Source organism: Grus americana, chromosome 6 (assembly GCF_028858705.1).
Source record: "Grus americana isolate bGruAme1 chromosome 6, bGruAme1.mat, whole genome shotgun sequence".
Classification (NCBI taxonomy): Eukaryota; Metazoa; Chordata; class Aves; order Gruiformes; family Gruidae; genus Grus; species Grus americana.
Window position 1 is genome coordinate 29,668,264 of NC_072857.1, and position 23,967 is coordinate 29,692,230.

General features: G+C 41.8%; 1 protein-coding gene across 5 annotated transcripts in view; it reads right to left on the reverse strand.

Annotated features, from left to right (window-relative positions):
* Positions 1-23,967, reverse strand: part of PLEKHM3 (pleckstrin homology domain containing M3) — a 112,303-nt gene that overhangs the window by 20,651 nt on the left and 67,685 nt on the right. For all 5 annotated transcript variants that reach the window (XM_054829064.1, XM_054829063.1, XM_054829066.1 and 2 more), the window contains one exon: positions 15,715-15,778. In XM_054829064.1, the coding sequence (XP_054685039.1) occupies positions 15,715-15,778 (64 nt within the window). The remainder of the gene's footprint in view (positions 1-15,714; positions 15,779-23,967) is intronic.

Here is a 23,967-nt window from a genome sequence, read left to right on the forward strand (position 1 = left end):
TACTGAAATTACCAACATTCTAACAGATGGTCAGAAGTTAGTTTAGTTCCCCTAGGCTGGGTTTTGTTTTTCATTTTAAAGGAAGAAATTTTTTGCTTGCAGACTCCAGAGTTACAGGGTCTGAAAGCCAAACAACTTGGGAGTAGGGGAAAGACACAAAAGCTGGTAGTATTCAATAAACAGGAGGAAAGAAACAGTGAAGCCACCCAGCTAGCGACACAGCTACAATCACCCTCCAAAAAGCCATTTAGCACTAATAGATGAAATACGCACACAAAGACAATAAATAAACCACAATACATACTTATTCTCCAAAGCATTTTCATGCTACAGCCACCACCTCTGACAGGCCACAAGAGCTCAGCTTAAAATGCCAGGCTGAAGACAGAGCTGCAAACAAATTCTCTAAGTCTGTACTAATGCCACCATCAGCAAGGACTTAAAAGTTAAATCTGAGTTTAAAATCACATTTTTTATAATGTAATAAACAAAATTAACATAATCTATTACCTTCCTAAGCACCTGGGGTGAATTTAAGTCTGTACAAGGCACAAAAGGTTTCCTATGCTGAAGAGCTCACAACCTAAGCAAGACAGATTGAGAGTGGGCAGCTGCCCCCTGCGGAGCTGGTGTTATTTATCCCTATTTATTTATGTATTTGTATGGCTCGTCGTAGCACTGTAGTGGGTTGGCTTGTAACACTGGTCACTGCAGACATACAATGAAGATGGTATCTTCAAAGAGCCATGCATGCCAATTTTGCAATGTGAATTACAGGCCATTTTACTGTATTATAGGAGGAAGACAAAATGCAACATCAAACTGATGTTATCGCTATTTTTAGCATCTGTAAATTTTGTGTCATTTTGTTTCATCAGAGACCTCAGGGCTGTGCACATCTGACTTTTCCTTGCAGCCTTCTCTCATTTGTTTTTGTAGCTAATAAGAATAAAATCCTCATATCAGCTTACCCTGACAAGCAAAAAAAAATAATTTCTACTTGCTGTCCCCAAGAGGAGTTTCATGGTAACACTTCCCCAGTGAGTGTTTTATGGCTTGGGAAAAGGAGAGTAGGACATGTAATCAAAGGTGTCAACACTTCTCCTGTGACTAAGCACTCCCTTGTGACAGCCGGAGGTCCAGGGTTGGTCAGTTTAGACATCCCAGAACCACGATGGCAGAGTCCCAGGATGTTCTCCCAGTTGATGCTGGAATCCAATCTTGAGTTTCAAGGAAGCACAAGCGATTAAAGAGTAGAAGTGTGTTAAACAAATGTAATGCATTATCCAGATATCAGGAAAGTCATGGAGGGGGAGGGGGGGGAAGACCTCAAGAAGCCGTCTTGGCAGAGCCAGCAACATGTATGTCGTTCTTTACAGCTGTATCTGTTACTAAAGCCTTTCAGTGCCAGAGAGTCCAAAGCCCCAGTGCAGTCTATCCCAGCACATTTGTTCTCGCTGTTGCAGTCACTCCTAAGCTTTGACTCAAAGCTTTCCTGGGGACCTTTCAGTTTACAAAATAAACTTACAAAATAAGTTTACAAAATAGAGAAACTGTGAAATCACATAACTACAAGCTGCAGAACAGTCCATCACGTTTCATAAGAAATGTGAAAATTTAGCACAAAACTAAGTTAAGAGCATGCCAAAGGGACAGAAACCAAAAATTTCACCATTGACTCATCCCTGTAACATAATACAGCCTCAACATGCACCTGCAAAGGCTTAAAAATATATTCCCGCCTCTTAACATAAATAAATAAAAAGCATCGAGCTTAAAACAAATTAAAATGTTGCTGAGTTCAAATTCTCTTCTACCTACAGCACACATCAAGAGCAAGGTTGCTTTTCTAATCCAGATTCTTTGCGGTGCAAGCACTTGTATCATTGTCCAAAATTAAGGGTGAAAGGTGACTGATGATGGCATCCTGGTCATCAATTGATGGACGGTGCAATGCAGCTTCTTCTTCCTAAACTGGTCAAGGAACCCATCCCAAAAGGATTCTGGACACGGGGCCATGCTCTTACAGTTAGCTTACCACTGCTGCACCTGGAATATATTGGGGTATGCTGCTTGGTGACAATGGGAGGAAAATACTTGTGTTCGGAGGCCCAAAGCAACTTGTGTCCCTGAATTGCCCCAGTGTTCAGATCAGAGTCACTGCTCACCTCTGTGTACCTGGAGAAACACTCCTCCAAGCTACCACAGGACAGAAAGCCATGGCTTTGCATGCTGCAGCTCCTAACTGCGTGTCTCACATTAGGAATTGTATAAAAATACACACCCACATGTAGACACATAAAAGACAGGCCCTGCCCTCAAAGCTCTTACAATTTAAACCAACAAAACAAACACCGCTTTTTACAATAACTGCCACATATCTCCCACCCTAAATGGGACAAACTGTGTTTTGGAGGAGCCTTCCATACAGGCTCCCTGCCCACACTGCAGAGACCACCCCTCCAGCCAGAGCACGGCGGCAGGTGCCGGGACTGCCAGGGATGGGAGAGGACAAGCTGGGAGAGCCAGCAGGAGCAGCAGCCCACCCCTCTGCCCAGCCTCCTGCACCCAGCTCAGGAAAGCTGGGGGTGGTATTAGCAAGCGAGAGGGGAAGACAGAGACTAGTCTGCAGCAGTGGGAGCAACTAAAGGGGTACACAGTATCTGAACACTTGCCAAAGGGGTGCTGGGACAATTGTTTTAGATTATTTCTTCATGCTAGTGTTCAGTTGGGTAGCAGCATAAATCCAAAGAAACAATTATGCTCTGTATGAGTGAGGTTGGGGGGAAATTTGGGGACTGCCAAACGTTAGCAAACAAGCCAATGTTGGCAACAGCTGCAAGAGCCTTGGGCAGTGGGAAGACATGACACACATGCACTGGGTTATGTTTCTCCTCATTCAGCAGGAAGACAGAGAAGATGAAAGGCAGCAGGGGCTATGGTACAAGTTGAAATCCCTTTGGATACATCACATTAATATGATCATGAAGGCAATGTGTGATCAGTCAAAGTTTAACTACTAGTCAGGAGGGCTGCTGGTCCCCAGAGGTTTCCTGATCCTTCTATCCAAAGACTGGAAGTTACTCATAGTTCCCTCACTCTATCAAGGTGATGTTTTCAGAAACAAGGAGGCAGCCAGCTGTCTCCAGAGAACTAGAACTGGAAAGGCCATAGACCACAGCATCCTCCACAGGTAAAAGAAATCCTCCTTAGTGGCCCACTATGCCCACAGACAACCTCCACAAGCAGCACACGTTACCCAGGGGACTCTCACTGGCATCCCTGTGCCCTACCTTCATGACACATTTCTGAGTCCAGGACACTGTCCTGCACCGGAGGAGAGGCAGTGCCCTCACCTCTAACACATGCTGAGCTAGAGCTCTGTCCTGGCCCCATCCCTCATCCAAGCTCTCAAGGCCAAGCACAATGCTAGTAGAAGTCCCTCTCTGAAGGCCCCCACTCCCCAGTCTAGCCTTGCCCCTAAACCTCCTCCTCCCATGCAGCACAGTACAGGGTGTCCAAAACTCCAGCCCATTACACAGAGCAGAGAGAAGTCAAGTCACTCTGTCTTACCTTTTCAGTCAACAAAGACTCCCTGTGTAAGAACATACTTACCAGCATGAAGGAGGGTTGCACAAACTAGTCCCACAGGAGAGCAATGTAGTGAGTACAGTGTTGCAATATATATGTTTTCATATTAAAAGCCAATCTAGAAACGTGGTCAAGGTAATAGTGGCAGAACTTCTTGTGTTCTAACCCAAAGAGATAGTAACCTAAACTCACAGCTTGTTTTGTTTTCCAAACAGAAAGTTATTACAAGACAAAAAAGATCTACAGAAAACCCCCCAATACAAAATCAGTCAAGAGTTTGTTCCAGTCTCTGAAAGTTGTTCAAATTAGAAAAGGCATAATAGCAGCCTCTGACTGGGCATCACTGAAAAGCGATCAAATATTGACTAGACAAGGTAAGCGTGGAAGTCCCCTCCAAACTCAGGTTGTGTCATTCCTGAAGAAGTAATATTAAAAGGGCTTTAGAGGGAACTAGAGGGGGTGTATGTGGAAGGAGAAGGAAAAATGAGTCAGCTGTAATCCACTATTGCTTCAAGTAACACCTCCATAGCCTTCCGCCCACCTATTAGACCAGGTCCATAGAAATACCCAACCTTTGCATCATGGCCACATAAATCAGCGCTGAAATCTATCAGACGTGCTGAACTTTCTGGACAGGAGAGAAAAAACAGTACAGTTTCCAGACATTTCTCAGGACAGTGAGTGTTTGTATTGAGGGCAGGGCTCCTGTCAGCAATGCTAGCTACGAAGTAAAAGGTAAGGAGTAAGACCTCTGTCCCTGCAGGAGTCTATGTTGTAAATTTGAGTGAGTGTCATAAAATCTCCTACCCTGTCTGTGCATTTTTACCAACTTCCAAAAGTGCGGTAGATGTTAACATAGCATGGAGATCATAAATACCTTTGATCATGTACATGAGGATTGTCAAGACAGGCAGTAAAGGGGATATTAGCTTGCTGAGCTTTCAGATACACTGTTCTGCTCGAGGTGAGGAACTGCCAAGGTTAAGAAGTCCAAATTCTGAAAAGTGTCATGATATGTTAAACTACATCAAGGGTTTCTGGATTAAAATAATTGTTAGATTGAATTTGCTACTCTGAGTAATTTCCAACATATGATAATGAAAGTAAAATCAGTAGCAGTTAAAAAAAATATTTTTTTTTCTTATATTAAGATCCAAGACAATGGAGAATCCACAGGTGAAGGATATTTTAACAGAAGCTATCCAGAATCTAAGAGAAGGAAGAGAAATCTACCTAGATCTGTATATTCTGCCAGTCTGGCAGAAGGGACATCCAACAACCACAGGCATCATCTAACAGCATGTCTAGGAACACTGTCACTTCACTGCGGCTAAGTGATCAGGGAATAAACATTGAGAAGAGAGGCAGAAATGTCCCCAACTCTCCTGAACTCTCAGACCTGGACCTGTAATTTCTTCATGTATGAGATGCACAGGAGGAAACCCTGGTTATTGTCCTCATAGAGGAGTATCTGTTGCTACTGCTCTGCTTAAAAGCCCAGCCACCAGGGTTTAGTATTCCAGGCACTGTAAAACTCAGGTACTGTATCACTGCCACTGTGATAAATTTGCCAAATGGCTTTGTGACCCCACCCTTGTAAATCAGCTTGTTAATCATTATCATCATAGAAGTGATAAAGTTGTTTTATAAGCCAACACTGAAGCAGTAACATTAACTACTTATGTAGGGACTGGTGTATTTCTCTGCAGATAACATTTATTAGAAGGCACTCTCTTTAAAGGCATAGGTTTGCCTCATAACCTTCTTCTGGAGCACTGAGCAATCTGTTCCACTTCTTCCTCCATTCTGATTCACATGTCAGACACAAGTGATGCCTGGAGGGGATGGGTTAAGTGATATGAAATCCCTAAAACACCTTGAACTACAGGTTCAAATCTCAACTGGATTGTCCTGGCCTCTCCTCCTGACAGAACAAAATTTATGATTATTTCTCAAGGCCAGGCACACACTTGGGTCTATCTGAGAGACAGACAGAATTTGCCAGGAGGCACTGACGCAATGCAGAAGAGACATGAAAAGGCCAAGAGGCACTGAGAAAATAGAAGGGGTGGTAGACATGAAGCTCATTCACCATCCCCAATTACAGACATTGGAAGGCTAGAAAGTCCTTTAATTATTGGGATTAGTGTCACAAGCATGCCTGGCAGAAGGAAGCTATCTGAAGGAGCCATCAACAATTGTGCACAGCTTTCCACCATCCTCTAAAGTCAAGGTTCCTGCCTCTTCCTGATTGTTTTCTTTCAACCTCTCCAGAAACAGCTAGTCTGAGTCAAACCTTTTGCTAACAAGCTCAGAGGAAAGCTCCAGCTTTGCATAGACTTCAGCCTACCAGAGAGAATGGGCTTCTTGGACTGAATGAACGGGAAAATAAAATCTCCTTCTGAACAGATGGGCTTAAGATTCACAACTGTGCTCACCACCCTCCAAATTCCACCAGCTGGAGCTTTGTAGAGGAGGACTAAACACCCAGTAATCTTTCTTCAGCTCCAGGACAGATAAGAAATAGGCTTTTGAAAGAACTACCAATGATATAAGAAAATAGGACTAGAAGAAACACCTCCAGAAACCTCCAGTTTATTTCTCACCCTGTGGCACAACAAACTGACTTGCTTAAAAACTTCTCACCACAGAGATCTCCAGTGCTCAAAACAGCCGGAAAGTTTTTCCTAATGCCTGCCTCAGATTTCTGTTGCTGCAGTCGACTGCCTTTGTTTCGCACTCTACCTTCCATCCTTACATTGCACAATCCATTTCAGAAACCATTTTCTGACGCATTCTCTTCTCTGTCACAGGTGATCTCTGTCGCAAGGTGGGAAGAGCAAGAGCAGATCAGGGTGCAGGAAAGCTACAATGGTTGCCTTATCTATTGGCCAACTGCAGAACAAGCAGGTATGTTCAGTGTTCGTTAAGCATGGAGACTGGACATTAAAGCACAAAGGCTAAAATGGAATCTCTGCCCTGTGACAGATTTCAGCAGGGTCAGGATTTCTGCGACAAAAACATGGACTTGCAGACAAGCATGCTACAATATGCTTAGCTAAGAATAATGCAAGTTGCAGAGAAAAGGAAGGGAAAACATATTCCCTGGCTGGGAAGTTCCTAGTCATTTATATCTAGGAACAGACAATGCTTGCAGACTGCTAATTTCCTTGAGGATTTTTTCCCTTCCGTTTGCCAGATTCTTAACACCACAAATTCTTGTTATGATTTCAATGCACAATTAATCTTTAGTTCAGAGGAAAGGGAAATGGAAGGAGGAAGGATGATCATGAGGTAAAAGCCCCAGGGAGGCAGATATCAGATCTCAGCTCTGCCCCATCTTTTGTGCAATATACTGGTCTGGTCAGCTTTCCTTGCTCCATTTTGACTCCCAGTCATCTCTTTCAGATTGCCTGCCTTGTTTATTTAAATTGCAAGTGACTTAAGGGAAGAAAGATTTCTTAATATTTGTGTGTACACACACTAGAATCAGTAACTATGCATTGCTGTAAAACAATTAAAAAAAGAACACAGCGGTAACTTCAGGAGAGCCCCATCTTTTGTTGCTACAGCCATGCCATGGGCCACAATCCCAGCTCCCGACAGTAAGGGTGATACCACCCCATCATCTTTCTCCTCTTCCCTTTACAGCCTTTGCAGGTCCCTGACTGTCCCAAAGGCCTGTTCAGCCAGTGGTATGGGTGGCAGCAGGGTGGATGGGAGCGGGTGAGGCCAGGGACTCTGTTCATCCACTGCTGACACCAGCACAAGGAGCTGGCTCTGACACACGTCGACACCATTTTGCCATCACTGGCCTTGACACAGACAAAGCAACATCATGCAGCCACACATTGTGTGGTGCTAAGTCATCACCCACACAGGGCAGAGAACATCCCGAAAGGAAACCTGGTGATAAACACTGTGAAGAACAAAAAAAATCCACAAAACCAACCACCAAAAAAGAACAAAAAAATCAAACTAAAGCAGAAATTAGTGAGAATTTGAATAAAGAGAAATTACAAGCTCCCTTTGACGACTTTGCACCAGGCAATCTGCACTGACAGCAGAGCCATTTGCTGTTCATGGTCCTTCCAAACCAGACCACTCAACATGTTGCACTTTAATTTGGTATTAAAGTGATATTCCACAAATTAGCCACTAACTATAATAGGCACTGGGAAGAGGAGGAAAAACAAAACAAGGTCAAGAGCAAATGCTGCTAATCTATGACAAGCACATATAGGCAGGGGGCAAGGGGAAGACACAGTTTTACGTTAGCTGGGGGAGAGGAACACACTAGTGACAGTCCAAGTGAATTTATAGCAGGAGGCAGAGAGGATGCAAGGTCTCTTCAAGTCCTCCCCCACTCCTCTTATGGAAGAAAAGCCTAAAATTTCAGCAGGTCTCTGGGTGCGAGCTGACACAAGTGAGAAAGAGATGGAATTGTCTCAGTATAAACAACGAGCCTGGAAATCAGTTGTGCCAGCTCCCCTGTCAGCCCTACAATGAGACTCCAGCCTCACAGCTTCTGCCTTCACACCGTGTTTCAATCGTCTTTCCTCCTTTCTCCTTTCCCCAAGGTTTCCAGGCAGCTACATGTCAATTTTGTCACACCCCAAGCTCTCCTAATCTTGTTGCAGGGATGAATTATAGGTTGTTTTAAGAAACAGGTATTCAAGCAAAGGTTAAAGGCTGTTTTACTCAAACAAGGTTGAAAGAGTACCAGGAATTTGGCTGGTAGGGAACAGAAAGCACTTTCTTAGCTTAAAAACATACGTGACTCTAAATACACACACAAGCAAATATGCATTCAGGCAGAGACTATATATGTGCACTTTTTTTTTTTTTTAAGATTAAGCAGGCAATTGCATGCAGAGATATTAACTGACTCTACATGCCCACTGAGTTAGTTGTTATTTCATGAGTGATATCACAAAATTAGACACTTTCCTGCCTTGGACAAGACTGGATCAGGACATTTTAAGGAGGAGTCCTCTGAAGTATTTTAGAACAAGAAAGCGACATACCAAGAAAATGGCTAGGGTTGCTCTGAAAAAACCTCTGTAAATACAAAGTATATTAAAAAAAAAATTCTAAAAAAATTTTTCTTCTCTCATCCAAGCAGGTAGCCCTGAGACAGCATTTTGTTTCCTTGGGAAATTTGGTTTCTTGGGATGTTATTCCTTGAGATATGTCCAGCTGCCTCTCCTGAATAGATATTTTATGTGAAGTACAGCAATGAGGTTAAAGCCCAGTCTTTCACGCTGCTAACCCAATCTCCAGTACTAAGCCTTTCATTCTGCACAGCAAAAAAAGAACAGAAGAAACCTGGTTAGCACAAAGCACTAGAAAAGACGTAGCTTATATTGCTACTGCCTCTTCTAGGGGCTGAAAAAAATAAAATATCTCTGGAGATCTCAATTCAGAAGGTCTTGCGAGCCACTGGCACCACTGCTGGGTTGTTTTAAACACAATTTCTTTCTAAAAAGTCACGCTTACCCCAAGTGGCCTAGATTACATATTCACATGGAAAAGCACCACATGTATTTAACGAACCCTGTTGAAAACTCTGGTTTCAAGCTGCACAAAGATCAGTTCTGCTATTAAAAATATCTATTAACAATCTTGCTGTATCTCCACACTTTGCCTCCAAGACTTTAACACACCTAACTCAGATAAACTTGTCCTCCTGGCTGTCACTTGCCAGAATGCTCCTAGCCAGCTCTTCTCCCACAAGCCTGGCTGTCTCTGCCATGCTCTCCACCTGACCAGGAGTCATTCTGAATGACAGCAACTCCCTTCCACAGAAGAGCTGTGGAAAAGGAAATGCCAGGAAGATCACTGCTATTACCACTAATTGTAAGCAGAACTGTCAGCACTTCAGGGACTTACACGCACACCTGGAATATCAGCTAACCTGAAGCTTCCTGTTCTGCTGAAAGGCAGCTTGGTGCTAGCAAACTCCAGGGAGTGACAGAAATGAGTGATAAAGGAGCCATAGCCACAGGAAAGTATACAAGCTGTTTAATTGCTGTTTTGCTATCAGACCTTTTAATATTTATGGCAATATACATGGTGTGTTTTTCCTATCCTAGGACTATTTTCATATTCTTCTGCTAATACAGTTACCACAGTCATACAGGCACAGGTTGTACAGGAAGGACATAAAGATGGCTATTAGCATTATGTCATTATGGTCCAAGATGCACGTTTACATAGTTCAAGTACAGAAACATCTAAGTGCCTCAAAATCTTAATGTATTTAATTTGCACAACATATTTAAAATAGGTCAGACAGACTACCCCTCCAAAGTGCTGGTTTTCCTCTTTTGAACTTAATTGTGCTTAGGATGTCTACTTTAAACATACACATAGTAAAGTGTATGTTTAACCTTAATCCAATTAGAAATTACTTGTCTGGTGTCTCAGAGAAAGCCTGCAGCAGAGCTGAGAAGAGTCCACATCTCATGTGCCTTAAGATAAGAACTGGACCACTGTACAAATTAACAATGTGTACGCCTCTCACCTCCCCACACAACCATCTGTTTCTGTCTACCTCCTACCAAATATTTAAGAGCAGGGGCTGTACCTGATACATTAGTTAAAACCCACCATTGTTTTAAACTAGCTCTACTCTGAGCAACATCTTCTAACCTGTGGTTAGCTGAACACTGGTCGCAATGCGCTGCAGTACTCGCATCTCTGTCACACATGCTGCGTCAACCCTTGCTTGGGACGCTGGGGATGTAAATCAATGTTTTCACTATGGTGCTGAACTCTGAACTGTGGCAGATATGGCACAGATGTGCCCTTGTTGAGTACAGTGAACTCCCGCAGAGAACTGCGACAGACAAACCTCCAGCCAACTCAGCATAGCCAGGCCTGCCAAAAACCTAATTCTCCTTCTCATTTGCCACCTCCTGCCCCTCAAGCAAAAAGAGACCTTGCCTAAACTTAAAAGGATCTGCTGGTACAGCTACATGGGGAAAACTCTTTGGTAAATAAAAGTTTAAGCTGATACAGCTTATATTGAATCACTGAATGAAACAAATGAGAGCAAAAGATTTTCTCATTATAACTAAGTTTGCACTAATGCTTTTACAGGTACAGCTATATCTGTTAAGAGTAGGAGGTGTTTGTCATACACCTATCCCAGTAACACTTCTAAAACTAGAGCAAGCCCAAAGTATGTTAGCCAAATCCCAGATTTGTCAACCAATATAGCCACATGCATGCTACTGGCTTTCACCAGCACAGGCATGTGGATTAGATGCCACGTCCCATCCTTTTTATGCATGGATAAAAAGAAACTGCTGGGCAAGGACACCACCACTAATGGGCTTGGAAGTCATCAGGCTGTATGTTATAAATCTAAGCTGAGCATTTCTCAGTAATTGTATGAGGACTGAACGAGCAGAAAAGAAGTTTTACTTCCTAAAAATAACAGCAATTAAAGAGGAAAAAAAAAAGTCCACATCTTGCAGTCTTTGCTATTGTTGGGACTCATGAAACAACTTGTCTAAATCAACCCAACGTTTTGCACATGCAAAAATGCTAGAAAGAGCATCTCCAATCTCTGCCTCCGTTTCAGTCTAGGAAAATACAGGGAGGACCCAAATTTGCCATTGGAAAAGGAGGTGTGATGAAAATACAGCATGGGTTAAAAGCCTGGAAAAGAGAATGAGACCTAACAATTTCTTTGTTCTTGTAAGGCTTCCGAATTCTGATCTAACACCACACTAGACTCAAATAAGGTAGAACTTACGTTTCATGGAAGTTCATTTTTATTCCTCACATTTTTGTTAGAGAACGTTACATGCACAAAATCTTTAACAGAAACATTAAGATTTTCATATTGGGAATGCTTCTGTTAGACTAACTATTCATCTAGTCCAAAACCCTATCAGATGCTGTAATCAGTACTATATACGTCAGAGGAAGATGAAATCATTGATTCATCTGTCAATAGGGAAGACATTTTCCTAATCCCCTCAGTAAATAATATGTCTATTCTGAAACCTTATAATCTCTTTATCATACTTAGTGTAACTGTGGACATTCTCATTATGGATACTTAATCCTCTCAAAGATGATAAACTTCTGGCCTCAGTAATATTACTGTGGCATTAAGTTCCTCATGCTTGCTGTGTTCTGCAAAGAAGCATTTCCATTAAGGATTTGTATGCCTATCTCGTATTCACTGTATTACCTGTGCTATATTACTCTGAGAACAGGGCTCTCCCGTTCATCTTTTCTCTCCACTGTTTTCACATTGTATGTTCATCTACAGGTAGGTAGTCAGGAAAGTCAATCTGAAGTAAATTGACATTTTAATTAAATTTTAATGGATTAGTTTATCTACAATGTTAAAATGGATAAATTATGCTACATTAAATCCCTGTATGGACATACACATTCAGAATGAAAGTGGCCTTAATACGATTTAGCTCACTTTGCTTCCAAAGTAAATGGAGATAAACCAAATGAAAGCCACTTATATTTTGAATAACAGCATTTACACAGTAATTCAATGTAATTCAACTCATCATTTTAAATTCCCATATTTTGACCCTTTACATTTTTTTCCTGAGCGTTCTCATGTAAAACAAGTGTTCAAATCATCATCTTTTTATACCTTCTATCTCACTCACAATTTCCATCCTTGACATCCGCGCATTTTTGCTGTTACATTGATCCTCTTTACCATATCTTTTGGGGCTAGTAGAACCAGGATGAAATAACTGCCATGTTTAAGAGTGTTTCTACATAAAGACCCTCACTGCAATAATCTTTGTACACTTGTATATCTTGCTATTTAACATAAAAAAGGCAAGACATCGGTTAACTCTGTGTGGGTTAAGCACCCGAATTTTGAACTCGTCACAATAGCCACTTCAAGTCTTTTACTTTAAAAGCTCCCATTAATATGGAATCTAGTGTACGCCGCAAGAATTACTTTTCCTAAGAAATGCAAGACTCTTGTCTGAGTCAGCTTCTGTCCACATCAATGTTAACAGTGTAAAAACTGTTAGTCTCACCAAAAGCAGCCCCATAGTCACAAAATGAATAGTTTTTAACTCCAGCTTGCAGGAACTATGTCCACATGTCCGTAAAACCAGTGATACATCCATTAGTAACATCAGCAGAGAAGAGAGTTCACATCTCCAGTAGATTTAGGGTGAAGCTACCATGGATTGTGATTGCAGCATCAGGGACTATACTGCACATAATTAAGAGTAATCCATCTTTCCAGTGTACTATGTCTGCTAAAACTAGCAATTTCAGGAGTGAATACTTGCTTCCTAACAACTGGAAGTCTTCCTTTTTACAGCCTTAATTGATTGGAATAGCCCTGGATAAACTGGCTAACAGAGATGCAGTGGTGTTATGGGTGACGCAGGGCAGATTACTCTGGGCAGATGACGCCAGGGAGGGCTGGAAAGGAAAGCAAGTGTAGCCAATGGAGTAGCATAGGCAAGGTGTCACACTTAGTATTTCTGCTTCTTAAATCTGAATACACCTAATTAGTTATGTTGCCTGCTATCACCTCCAATAGCAACGCCAAGAGGATTCTAAGAATATGTACCCCATGGGAATGCCCATAGATAGACTTGCTGTAAACTTTAATGTTGTCCCTGGGACCCTAGTCTGCAGTGAAACCTTGCGGGAGTACGTGTGTGTGTGTGTTTATTTAAAATAGACATGCACATCCAGAAAAAGACCATCACTTGCTGCCTCTTTGGTTAAAGGTCAGGCCTGCTCATATCTGCATTATGAGCATTTGTTAATGAGTAAAGTACTAGCAAAACCACTACCTCACCACAATTTGGTGAGTTTCCAAAATTAAGGACATTTTGTTTCAATTTTTTCCACTCTGCTTTAAACCTCACAGTTAAGGTCTTCCCCAGTAGAGCCCTGTCCAAATGGATCCAAGTGACAAGCATCCCCAGACCATTAGATAGCTCAAGTATGTACTCTGCCACATCCATAAGGTCTAGGCATGAAGCTCTATTAAGCTTGAAAAGAGATTTAAATTGGATTTAATTTTAGAACAGTTTCATATGCTGCTTCATCTACTGGCAAACAGGCATTTCAACTTTTTTGCACCTAAGAACAGACACTCATACCACATTTTTGAAACTTGGCTGCTTGGTAGGAAACAACCCATGTTTTCTAGGATCTTTAAAGAGAACTTGGCTAGGAAACAAATCAGAATTGAGCTGGGACTAACCAGGGTAAAGGTTGCTTATATCTGCAGATTACCCCTCTCTGCTTTTCTAATTCACTCACCATGCCTTATCTTTCCATTAATCTTTAATAAACCTTTTAGTTAATTCCCTAAACACACGCAATCTACATGACAGCAGGATACAGTGCAAAAGCAGCCCATGGATGTGAGGAAATAGGCAGTAGAGGAATCAAAAGGACGGGAAACTTTTAGGATTAAAAAACATCCAAACTGCAGGTCAGTAGAAAATGATGAGCAATCAGGAGAAAGCAGTAGTAAGAGACAAACCAGGGAGGAGGCAGGGGCTATAAGGGTATTAGTGTTTCTCTGGCCGCTGGATTCATTTTCTCAATGGGGCCCTCCTCCCCTTTCTACTCTGGTTCCACTTTGACAAAAACAAGCAATCCAATTTCAAATTTGGAGCCTCTGAAATGTGGAAAACCCTCTCCAGGCTGACAACAAGGATACAGCTAGATTAAAAGGTAAATGCAATTTAACCCACCCCAGCAGAAATGGTAATCAAATTATATTGCCTCTAAATATGATAAGTTTGGGGCTGGGGCCCTCAAGGGAAGAGAAGGTGTCTTGCAAACACAAAGAAACATGCTAAAGGGAACTGCTAAATCAAGGGATGAATTGTGACTTCTACCCTCCCTCCCTCCCACAGGGTGCTTGATAAGCTGCTGATTGCTTCTAAAACATCTACTACCAATGTTAGGAACTGATTAAGCAGCTTACAAAGCACTGGGGGCTAATAGACAGGCCCACCAGGGAGACTGCATCTCTGGAGTTAAGTAGCTTGCTTTTTCATGGCTTGATTACTAAAGATGAGATAGCAGAACATGCTGAAAAGATGTGGAAACAGTTTTAGACCGTAGATGACTGGCCTTTTTATTTAATATATGGAATCATTTCTACCCTGTGACTTCACCAGCCAACAAAAGCCATGTTTCCTGTAGTTCTGTAGTCTCCAGCCCTGAGGGACTTCTTAACTAACTCCAATGTGTCAACTGAACATCCAGAACTGACTATGCTACCCACTATCCTCCAGAAGAGACACGACTAGACAATGAAACATCAGTGGAAGAAGCTTAAAATAATGTGGTTTACATATCTTTGGCAATGGCATTAGAGTGCGAACACAGGTCAGCCAGCACATCTTACCTCATTGCTTCCTCCATCGTGCATCTCAGCACTGCAGTACATTCACCTTAGACTCCCTATCCTCTTTTGTCAGATCTTTTTTGCCATATTCTTCTTGTTTAATCTGGTACATAATAAAATTCCGCTGTTCAGGCAGATGTGCTGCAAGGTGCTTGCTTAATTCAATCAATATCAACGCAAAGACACGTTTTGCTGGCACATTACCTCTTCTGTGGTCACGTCTGTCACAGTAACACCACATGGCTTAACTCCATGTAGCAGGCTTGCTGAGGTTTTTGTGTGGTTTTTTAAAATTTTTTTCCCCGTCTTGTGATAATGCCTAGCAGACCTTGTAAGTAGGCATGTTGCACCAGGGACTGTACAAACTCAAATTCCTGAATAACTATTATTTCAAGCAAAGAAATAAATACTATTTGTCACCTGTAGGCTGAGCCCCAGATGAGCCTTTGCCGATCAGATGAAAAATTTCTCCCAGCAAAGTTCTCTTTGCAGACTACAGTTTTCTTTTGCAGCCTCTTTCCAACCCCATTTCAACACTGACACTCTAGGCTTTCTCTCTCTCATCCCTAACCAATGCCCCTGTTAACCTACTTTTATATTAAACTATAAACCACAGAGATAGCTTGGAATTAAAGCTATTTATGGTATGATTAGCTAGAAGGGGGAATATACAATTAGCATTGAAGATGAGAACAGGCTTGATGTGTAACAGGCAGGTTGAAGAAACTTACCTGCTGAAGGTCTGCGAGAGAATAAAGATGGATCTGCTGGAGAAGATACTCTCTGGGAAAGATCCTGGAAAAGAGACAAATGGATGTGTGTCATGCCTTTTTGACTGGGAAACTCAAAGATATCCTCTCCCAACCAAAAGACTGCAGAACAATGATGCTAGAGTGAGAGCCTGTCAGAAACTGAAATTATGACACCCTGTAAGCACCAGCTACTTTTACAGCATTCCTCATGGGCACAACAATTCCACAGTAAGAATGAACGTTGTGCCAGTGTCATTCTCCAGCTGTCAGGTAAGCATGTACTGTGACATTTACAGTCATTGAAAGCTCATCCTGAGCACAGAAGGTGTTTCTTTAAACAATTAAATAATTCAAACTACACGTTAAAAGTATTTCTTACGTTTTTTAGCACAAGATTCCTGGTCTGCTGGAAAGCTGTAACAGTTAATTTCAGATGTGATTTATGGTTTTGTAACCAAAATAACTATATTGGAAAAATGTCATGCAGATACTGTTCTTCCAACATAAAGTTGATTGATATCGATTCCCTTTTGCATACAGAAATATACATATTGGTATAGATCCTATAATGAGTTGAGAAAGGCATATTTTCCTTACATAAACCAAGGTTTCCGGCAAGACCATTGATTATCCACCGATAGACCTGTTCAGTAAAGATAAATTACAGAAACCTGAACAAAGATGTCCTAATTAGAGTGACTTGCAGTAAAATGAAAAACTGGGTTAAAGTAACATTACAGAGAAAAATGGACCTTCTAAAGGTAAGTGGGTATTAGCAAGAAAGTTTATGAAAACCTATGTATCTGCCATAAAGATGTCAGGAAGAGAAAAAGCACATCTCATTAAAATGTCAATCTTTGTGTGCACACACAGAGAAGCAACCAGACGACCAGTTTTATTTTCCATCCACACAGAACAAATATAACACCACGCTAAGGTATTGAGATATTATTAAATGCATGAACAAAGCTCTGGTAAAGACTGGTTTGTAATGGTAGAACTAAACAGCAATGAACAGAAAGACCACTGGACATGTTCAAAAAACAATGATACCAAAAGGCTGATATGAACTTACATGATTATGATATGAGACTAATGAGAAAGTACAGAGGAACTCAAAGAACAGATTTTAGAAGCTGCGACAACACAATTAGCTAGAAAACAGATCAGCAGGGATAACAGTACCAACTGCAATCTTGGACAGAACATTGAATCTAAGAAATAATGGAAGCACCTCGGTTCATTCCATTTCATTAGGTGTCTCAAACAACTATCTTAAACTGATGCTTTCAGAGCTCTCTTGAAGGAACTAGGACTTTTCACTGCTGTTAAGGGGAGTGGTACAAAGCCTCATACTCCTTTTTCACTTTTGAAAAAAATCTAAGTTTTATTGGGGTGGGAGGGGAAGACTCCTGCAAGCAAGGCACTGACAACTGGGCACCGCCAATCTTATGGCACTCCGGAGCAGGACTGTGCCCTTGCTCCTTCTGACTCACCAAGCATGTTCCCTCTACCCACCTAATTCTCAGCTGCAGACTCACTAGGATACTGCATTTTCCCCTTTCACTTCTGTAGGCTATACCATCGCTCCTAATAGAGGTGAACGTGTTTCAGTGGCTCTGCTGCATCACACCTTCGTAATACTTTTGGCGCAATGTCAAAGACCACTACAAAACAGTCAAAATCCATGTATCAGACAGCATATGACATTGGGATTCCTCATTTGCACACAGAAGACAATAACATTGCTAAGGAGTCAACTCTGAACAGCATTTTGAAGCCATTGGTATTTTCAGCTCTGATAGAATTTCTTTCATTAAAATTTCCCCATCATTCTCCCCTGATCACACAGTCAGGCACTAAACAGCGTGGTAGCTTTGCCAGGAACTGTATTATTTGCTGATGCCCTTACAACACTGCTAAGGAAAATAATTAGCTAATGAAAGATTTCCTTTTTCAGGAAATAACCCGAATAGCCCATAAGGCAGAAACTGTCAACAACTAATATCAATGACTAACATCACGTTCCCCTGCCTTCAAGGACTGCATTTTATTTCCTGCAAGTTCTAACTCCTAATAAAAAGTGTGCAGGTGAAAAGCAAACTCATGACCGAGGGACTCCCTTTGTCAGCGTGTCTCAGCCAGCACAGGCCCTGGTGACAGTCATCCTCTCCCTGTACCTGTCCCCCTCCCTGAGATATGTTAGTTTGCAGCAGCAGCTCTGCAGAGCCAGCATTCAACACTCCTCCTCCCTTCCAAATCTATTTCCAGGAAAAGAAGTAGGCACTGCCCTCCCAGTCTTATGCAAGACACATATACACACGCACATACCCAGCACTCAAGTGAGAGGAGTGCTTATTTCCATTGCCATGTAAACTGAGACATTAAAAAAATCCTCAGTAAGTAAGGCTGGTCCAGCTTCAGATTTGCAGTCCTTCTATTGACTCGAAAAAAAATTTGGTTGGGGTGGGCCACAGAAAAACAGCTCAGCAGCCAGAGCTTGCATGTACAACAGCATTTACAACATTTCTTATGAAGCAACCAGACCAGTTTCTGTACAGTTCCCAGTGCATGTAGAGATGTGAAACACTCACTCAACACCTGTCCACACCACCAAAGGTGGAGAGCACGCAGGTCCATGAGTGTGAAACCATTGAAGTGGCCTAAAAGTAGGCAGCTCAGTCCCTGATCATTTAAAATATAAATAATGCGCCCTCCCCACACCTGAGGTGAGCTGAGCTGCTGTTTCAAAAACACATCTTGCTGTGCTGCATGTCTGCAATTAAGTTCTCCTCCAGAAAATTTCTGTTAGTCCCATTTGGAAAGAAAAAACAAAAACACAACAACTACCTAACTTGTGAAGCCACCTCCCAAAAACATGTCTGTTTATTGCCAGTTTTGTGAGCCTTTAGTGGGTGGGGAACAAGAGCATAAGAGGCACCAGAATATCAAACTCAAACACATTTTCAAAAAAACTCATCATAAAGTGCAAGCAAATCATTTGGGCCAGGAAATCCACACAGACCAAGTAGTCCAGTAAGCAATAAAATGAATGACGTCCGGTTTCCAATAGCTTGCTTGTCTGCACAGGTTCTCTGAGCCTAATGAGGTGATGGCTTACATAAAATCTTTTTCGGTAGGGGGCACATAGGACTAATTCAGAGGCTCTTGCTTCTCAACCCAGACACTTCCTCTCACATAAGTTAGGAACGTAACGTCTTTGCCATCTCCATCCCTCTGCCAACTGCAACTGAAATTGGCCAAAGGAAGCCAAAGTCAGTAGAGTACAGCAGGTGAGACGGGGCTCACACAAACACCATGCTGTTGTATTAGCATCCAGACAAATTACTACACGGCATCCAAATCAACCTAAAATCACATTCATGTCTAAAAACCTGACACAGACCACAGAGCAGGCTAAGATAACTACACTTATAAACATTTAGCTAGAAAATACATATTCACTTTCCGCATGAGATGGAGCTTTGGGTTAATATAAGGCCTTGATCCATAAAGACCAAAACATGTGCTTGCATTTTATTTTTCCCTTCATATAAAGGTCCTTTACAAACATCAAATGGGAAATCTCTAATAAGTTATTTGAAAGAAAAATAAAAGATGTCAGTTTTGTAAATCTTTTGATCAATGCGCTATAACGAACTGGATTTTTCTTTTAAAGTTGGTCAATTAAAAGCATTCAATAAACAGTGTCCTTTCAGTCAAATCTTAACACAGAAAAAAACTGGAGTGAGCTAGACAAAGGTCAAATGCAAGACGTTAAGACTCATAACAATAAAAACTCAAACCTCTGCTGCTTCAGAATGTGACCTGGTGACCCTTGAGAGGCAAATGGTATCGACTGCACGTCCCACTAAAAGCACCTCCTAAGCTTTCACAGTTTGGAAACTCCCGGACCAGTTTCACCATCGATGCAAAACAGAACAGTTGTGAGTCACAGGATTGCTGTGCTGTAAACCCTGGCTACCAGTCAGGGTTAAGCCTGCAATGAACAAACCAAGTTCAATGCTAACCAGCCCTCTAGCTTTGCCAGTTCCTGTTAACAATGAAATCCAAAGTCCTATTGGATAAAGGTCTCTAAATTGTTTTATTGTTATGTGCTAGAAATAAAAGCAATCAATGTGAGCAGGAAAGAAACCTACCATCTGAGACTTTCAGTTCAACTAAATGAGAGAATTGAGCATTCTCAGTTTGTGATTATTATTCTTTTTTGTTTGATACTTTGTAATCTGAAGCATAACCTTCAGGCAAGATAGAACCAGAAATTTCATCCGTTCCCTTTCGGATTATCTTATCAGGTAAGTATTTGCACAAACAAAGGTTATCTTTTAGTGTCCTCCTGCAAACAGAGCCACTGATAAGACTTTGCTTTTTGCATTTGGACAAAGTGTGTAGTCATGGTGCTTTGTTAGCACTAAGTAATTGCTCTGCATTTAAAGCCTGTTTATCATCAGCTTAGGTAATTTTTCTCCAATGGGTTAAATACCCTGACAGCTCTGCTAAAGCTACAACCAATTCATCTGTCCAAGCCTGACACTATAACCAAAGTACAAACGTGATAAGCAGAGCGAACTCCTCTTTTTACAGCGCAATCAAAAGAAATCAAGTTAGCTGGCAGGTGGGCACAACCAAGTCTCTTTTGTACCAAAAAGCCTGTTGAAACCTAGGATGGGAGGGGGGAGGGGAAGCTGGCACCATGATTTCATGTGCCAGCCAGGAGTGTCTTGTTTGACCAGGTTGAGAACTGTATGACTGAGCTCTGACTCACAGGAGACGCAGATGCACCAGTCTAGCACACAGCCACATTCAGACGTCCTCTCCTCCACCCCTCTGCAGGAAGCTGCTACACCCACAGCTGGCACAGCACCACAGGTACCAAGTCCATTTCTTCAGCCAGCACAGTTCATACTCCAGCACTGCAACTTACACCACCACCAATTCACTTTTAAGCTACTGCACCACACTGCAAACTAAAGCAGGTGACAGGCAAGCACATGCTGATTACTGCTGTTCCAATATTATTTTTTTGCCCCCTAGATGAGGGGCAAGAGGACCTCTGAAGTCCCCGCAGCACACACCATCAACAGTTGTGGCTATGTGCGTAGCACGCAGGCAGGAACTACATGCACTCTGATCTCATTGACAGGAGCTCAAAATTTTAAGAGTTACTATTTGATTTAAAAAGTACAGAGGGATATCGGTGAATTGCCAGTTATCCCAAATATACATGGCAGGGTAAATAACATCTCTTGCTAGGTTTTCTCTTGCAACTCATTTGACATGGAATCTGTTAATTTAAGGTAGAGAACAGCATCAGAGGTGAGGGGAAAAGGTAGACTTTTTTTCCAGTGTTGTTAATTATAGTTTTATTCAGGCTTTTGCTTTTGTATTTCCTTGGAAATCCCAGCTCCTGGAAGTAAGTTGGGAGAGGACAACCCCACCTTTCCAGCCAAAAGAGTTACTCAGGAAAGTGGGGCCCTGGGAAACCTGGTGATCTGAAAGTCAAAAGGAAGTAATAAATTAATTAAACCAAAACACTACTAATTTATTTAATTCCTGTGGTATTATACCAGATTAATGATTTTTTTCTAATTGTATGGGTTTGGCTAAAAAAGTGTTTGAGAACGATTTCACATTCGTGAGGTATGAACACTCTTCTGGTTATGTTCTGGGAGCAGCCGTTCCTAAATATCTTCAGCTCACATTAAGTGCTAGATTTATTAGCAAGCATGGCCAGGTAAGGTATTGTTCCATGTTGTTACGAAATTCCCCATGAGCATCCCTATGATAAAACAGTTACGCTTATCATCCATCAGCAAACTTGAACCAGTATACAAACTTTCAACTAAAATGCAGTACACTAAGTCTCTCTCTTCTGTGGTTACTTGAGCAAGGTTACGGTAGCATTGTGAAAGACAAGAATTACTACAGATCTAACTCAGGAATCAAGTACTGCTGTTACTAAAAGCGGAATGCAGAGAATTAGAGGCACAGATTTATTTTGAAATCAAAATAGCTTAGATCCCCTGAAGAATAAGAAAATGGTCTCTGTTTTTGTCAGACACTTCTGAACCCTTGCAGTTTGCTGCTGGAAGTTTCGATATAAAAACACAGGGATAAAAGTGGCACAAGTCATATTTAACACAGTGTACACATCTAATAGGAACTTCTTTTTAAATCATTATGGTTTTTAAAGCAATCTAGTCTCAAAAGGTGAACAGAAACTACCATTTGGAAAGATGTCTAATATTACTGATCTATTTGGCAAGGAGATGCAGGTGTGCCCCTAGTCTGGAAAATGCCAACAGGAACTGAAAGACCCACCTGTCCCCTGGAAAACTTATCATATATACCCTGGCATGCTCCTCAGCTGGATGCTTACCATGGTAGAGCAATGGCTTGAGCTTTAACCTTCCCTTGGCTTGAACAGACAGCAGTTCTGTGTCCGCTCTGGCTGCTCTGGTACACACCTTCTTGCTCCAGCTCTGTTTGTTATCCCTAGTTAAAGCAAAAGCTCGAAGTCCACCTTAAATTCATCCCCTACAGTTTCAGCCAAATGCTTTTTAAGATGTTAAGATGCAAGGACCCTGCATGCACAGTTACTTCTTCAAAAAGACACAAGAGTCAAAGCAAAGAGGCGGTCTGTTTGTAAGAGTTCCATCAACAGGCATGCTTTATTTCAGCTACTGCAATGACTACGTGCATGCAGATTTTATATAAAACAAAAAATGGCTTGTGCCTACTTCTCTGCATTTATTTTCTCACCTTTCCTCACTTTGGGGTGTTGCTTGGTCTTAACACTGGATTCTCGCAGGATATCCAGATACCCTCTTTGAATGAGTTTCTCTCTCACCCTCTTTCCAATCACCCGTGCAACAAATTTTCTTCTTCTGTTTGTCCTGCTGTTAAATCAGAGCCCAGAGTGCTATGAAACCACATCCTTCTGTTCCTTTTCTGCTCAAACTTTCTTTTTGCAGTCTACTTCTTGCATAAGTTGTGTCTTTGTTCTGCTTTGGGATTTTCCACTCTCCAAATGGCCTACCCATTACAAAGAAAATGGAGAAAACAGTCTCCTTTGACAGTCTGGACATGACTTAATGACCTTCTGTTGTCTTTGGTCTGAAAGATGACATAGCCCCAGCTTCACATACATGAGGTATTTGGTGGTATAGTGATTGCATAAGATCAATCAGGATTCCTGTGATATGTTTAGACAGGTTCCCCAATTGCCACACAAATATTTTGAAAGTAATCTACTCCTGTGTCAAAAGTGATATGTCTAAGGCCTCACTGTAGGAAGTGACAGGACTCTATTGTTCAGCATAACTGAATTTGGGCTTGCTTCGCATCGTGCTGACAGACTGGCAGGCTCAGCCAGGACCACACGTCTGCGGTACTGGAGGTGTACCTTTAACCTCCTGCTGCAACAGCAAGCTCTAATTTGGTCTTCCTGTAAGATGCTAAGTAATATAACCAGCACTGGAGTTTTGCTAGGGTAAAACCAATGTATTGCTGTTCTAGAGCTGATAGACAAATGGTATCAGACAGAGATGAGAAACAAGGGAGAAATTTTTCCATATAGTTTCTCACTACCATTCAGAAGATTTACTTACAAAGCGAGGGCACTGCAACAAGCACTAACGTATAGGGGAATGTGGTGCAGAACATTTACCTTGTGTCACTGCCATCTGTCTAAAATGTCTGGGCTAGCAACACCTGAACTGCAAGTTTCGGTGCATAGCTGAGATAGCAGAGACCCCAGAGAGCAGGCCACGGTTGATTTGAGTTAGCTTATCCTACAGTTGACATGGAGGTGCCTGAAGACTTCCCAAAAAGTCATTCTGACAGTTCCTTGACCTGAACAGCCTTCAACCATGACAAGAACAGAGGAAAAGAGGCTGTGGCATATGGACACACTGTTAGTGTGTCTCATGTCTAGAGATAAAAGCAAGAAAGCAAAACCAGAATAAAGCTTGCATCATTCAGCACAGCTTCACAGAATAACCTCATTATTTAATGGACTTGGAGATTCTCACTCTTTCCTAGCTACAAATTTTATTGACTCCATTTTGTTTGCCTGTGCCATTCATTCATCATCCCACAATCTACAGGTGGTGGTGAGATCTGTACAGTTCCACTTGTACTAAGTGGAGCTACTAATTCTCTGTTGGCTCTAGGTTTTGGTCTTGTACATTTCTGCCTGAACAGCATCCA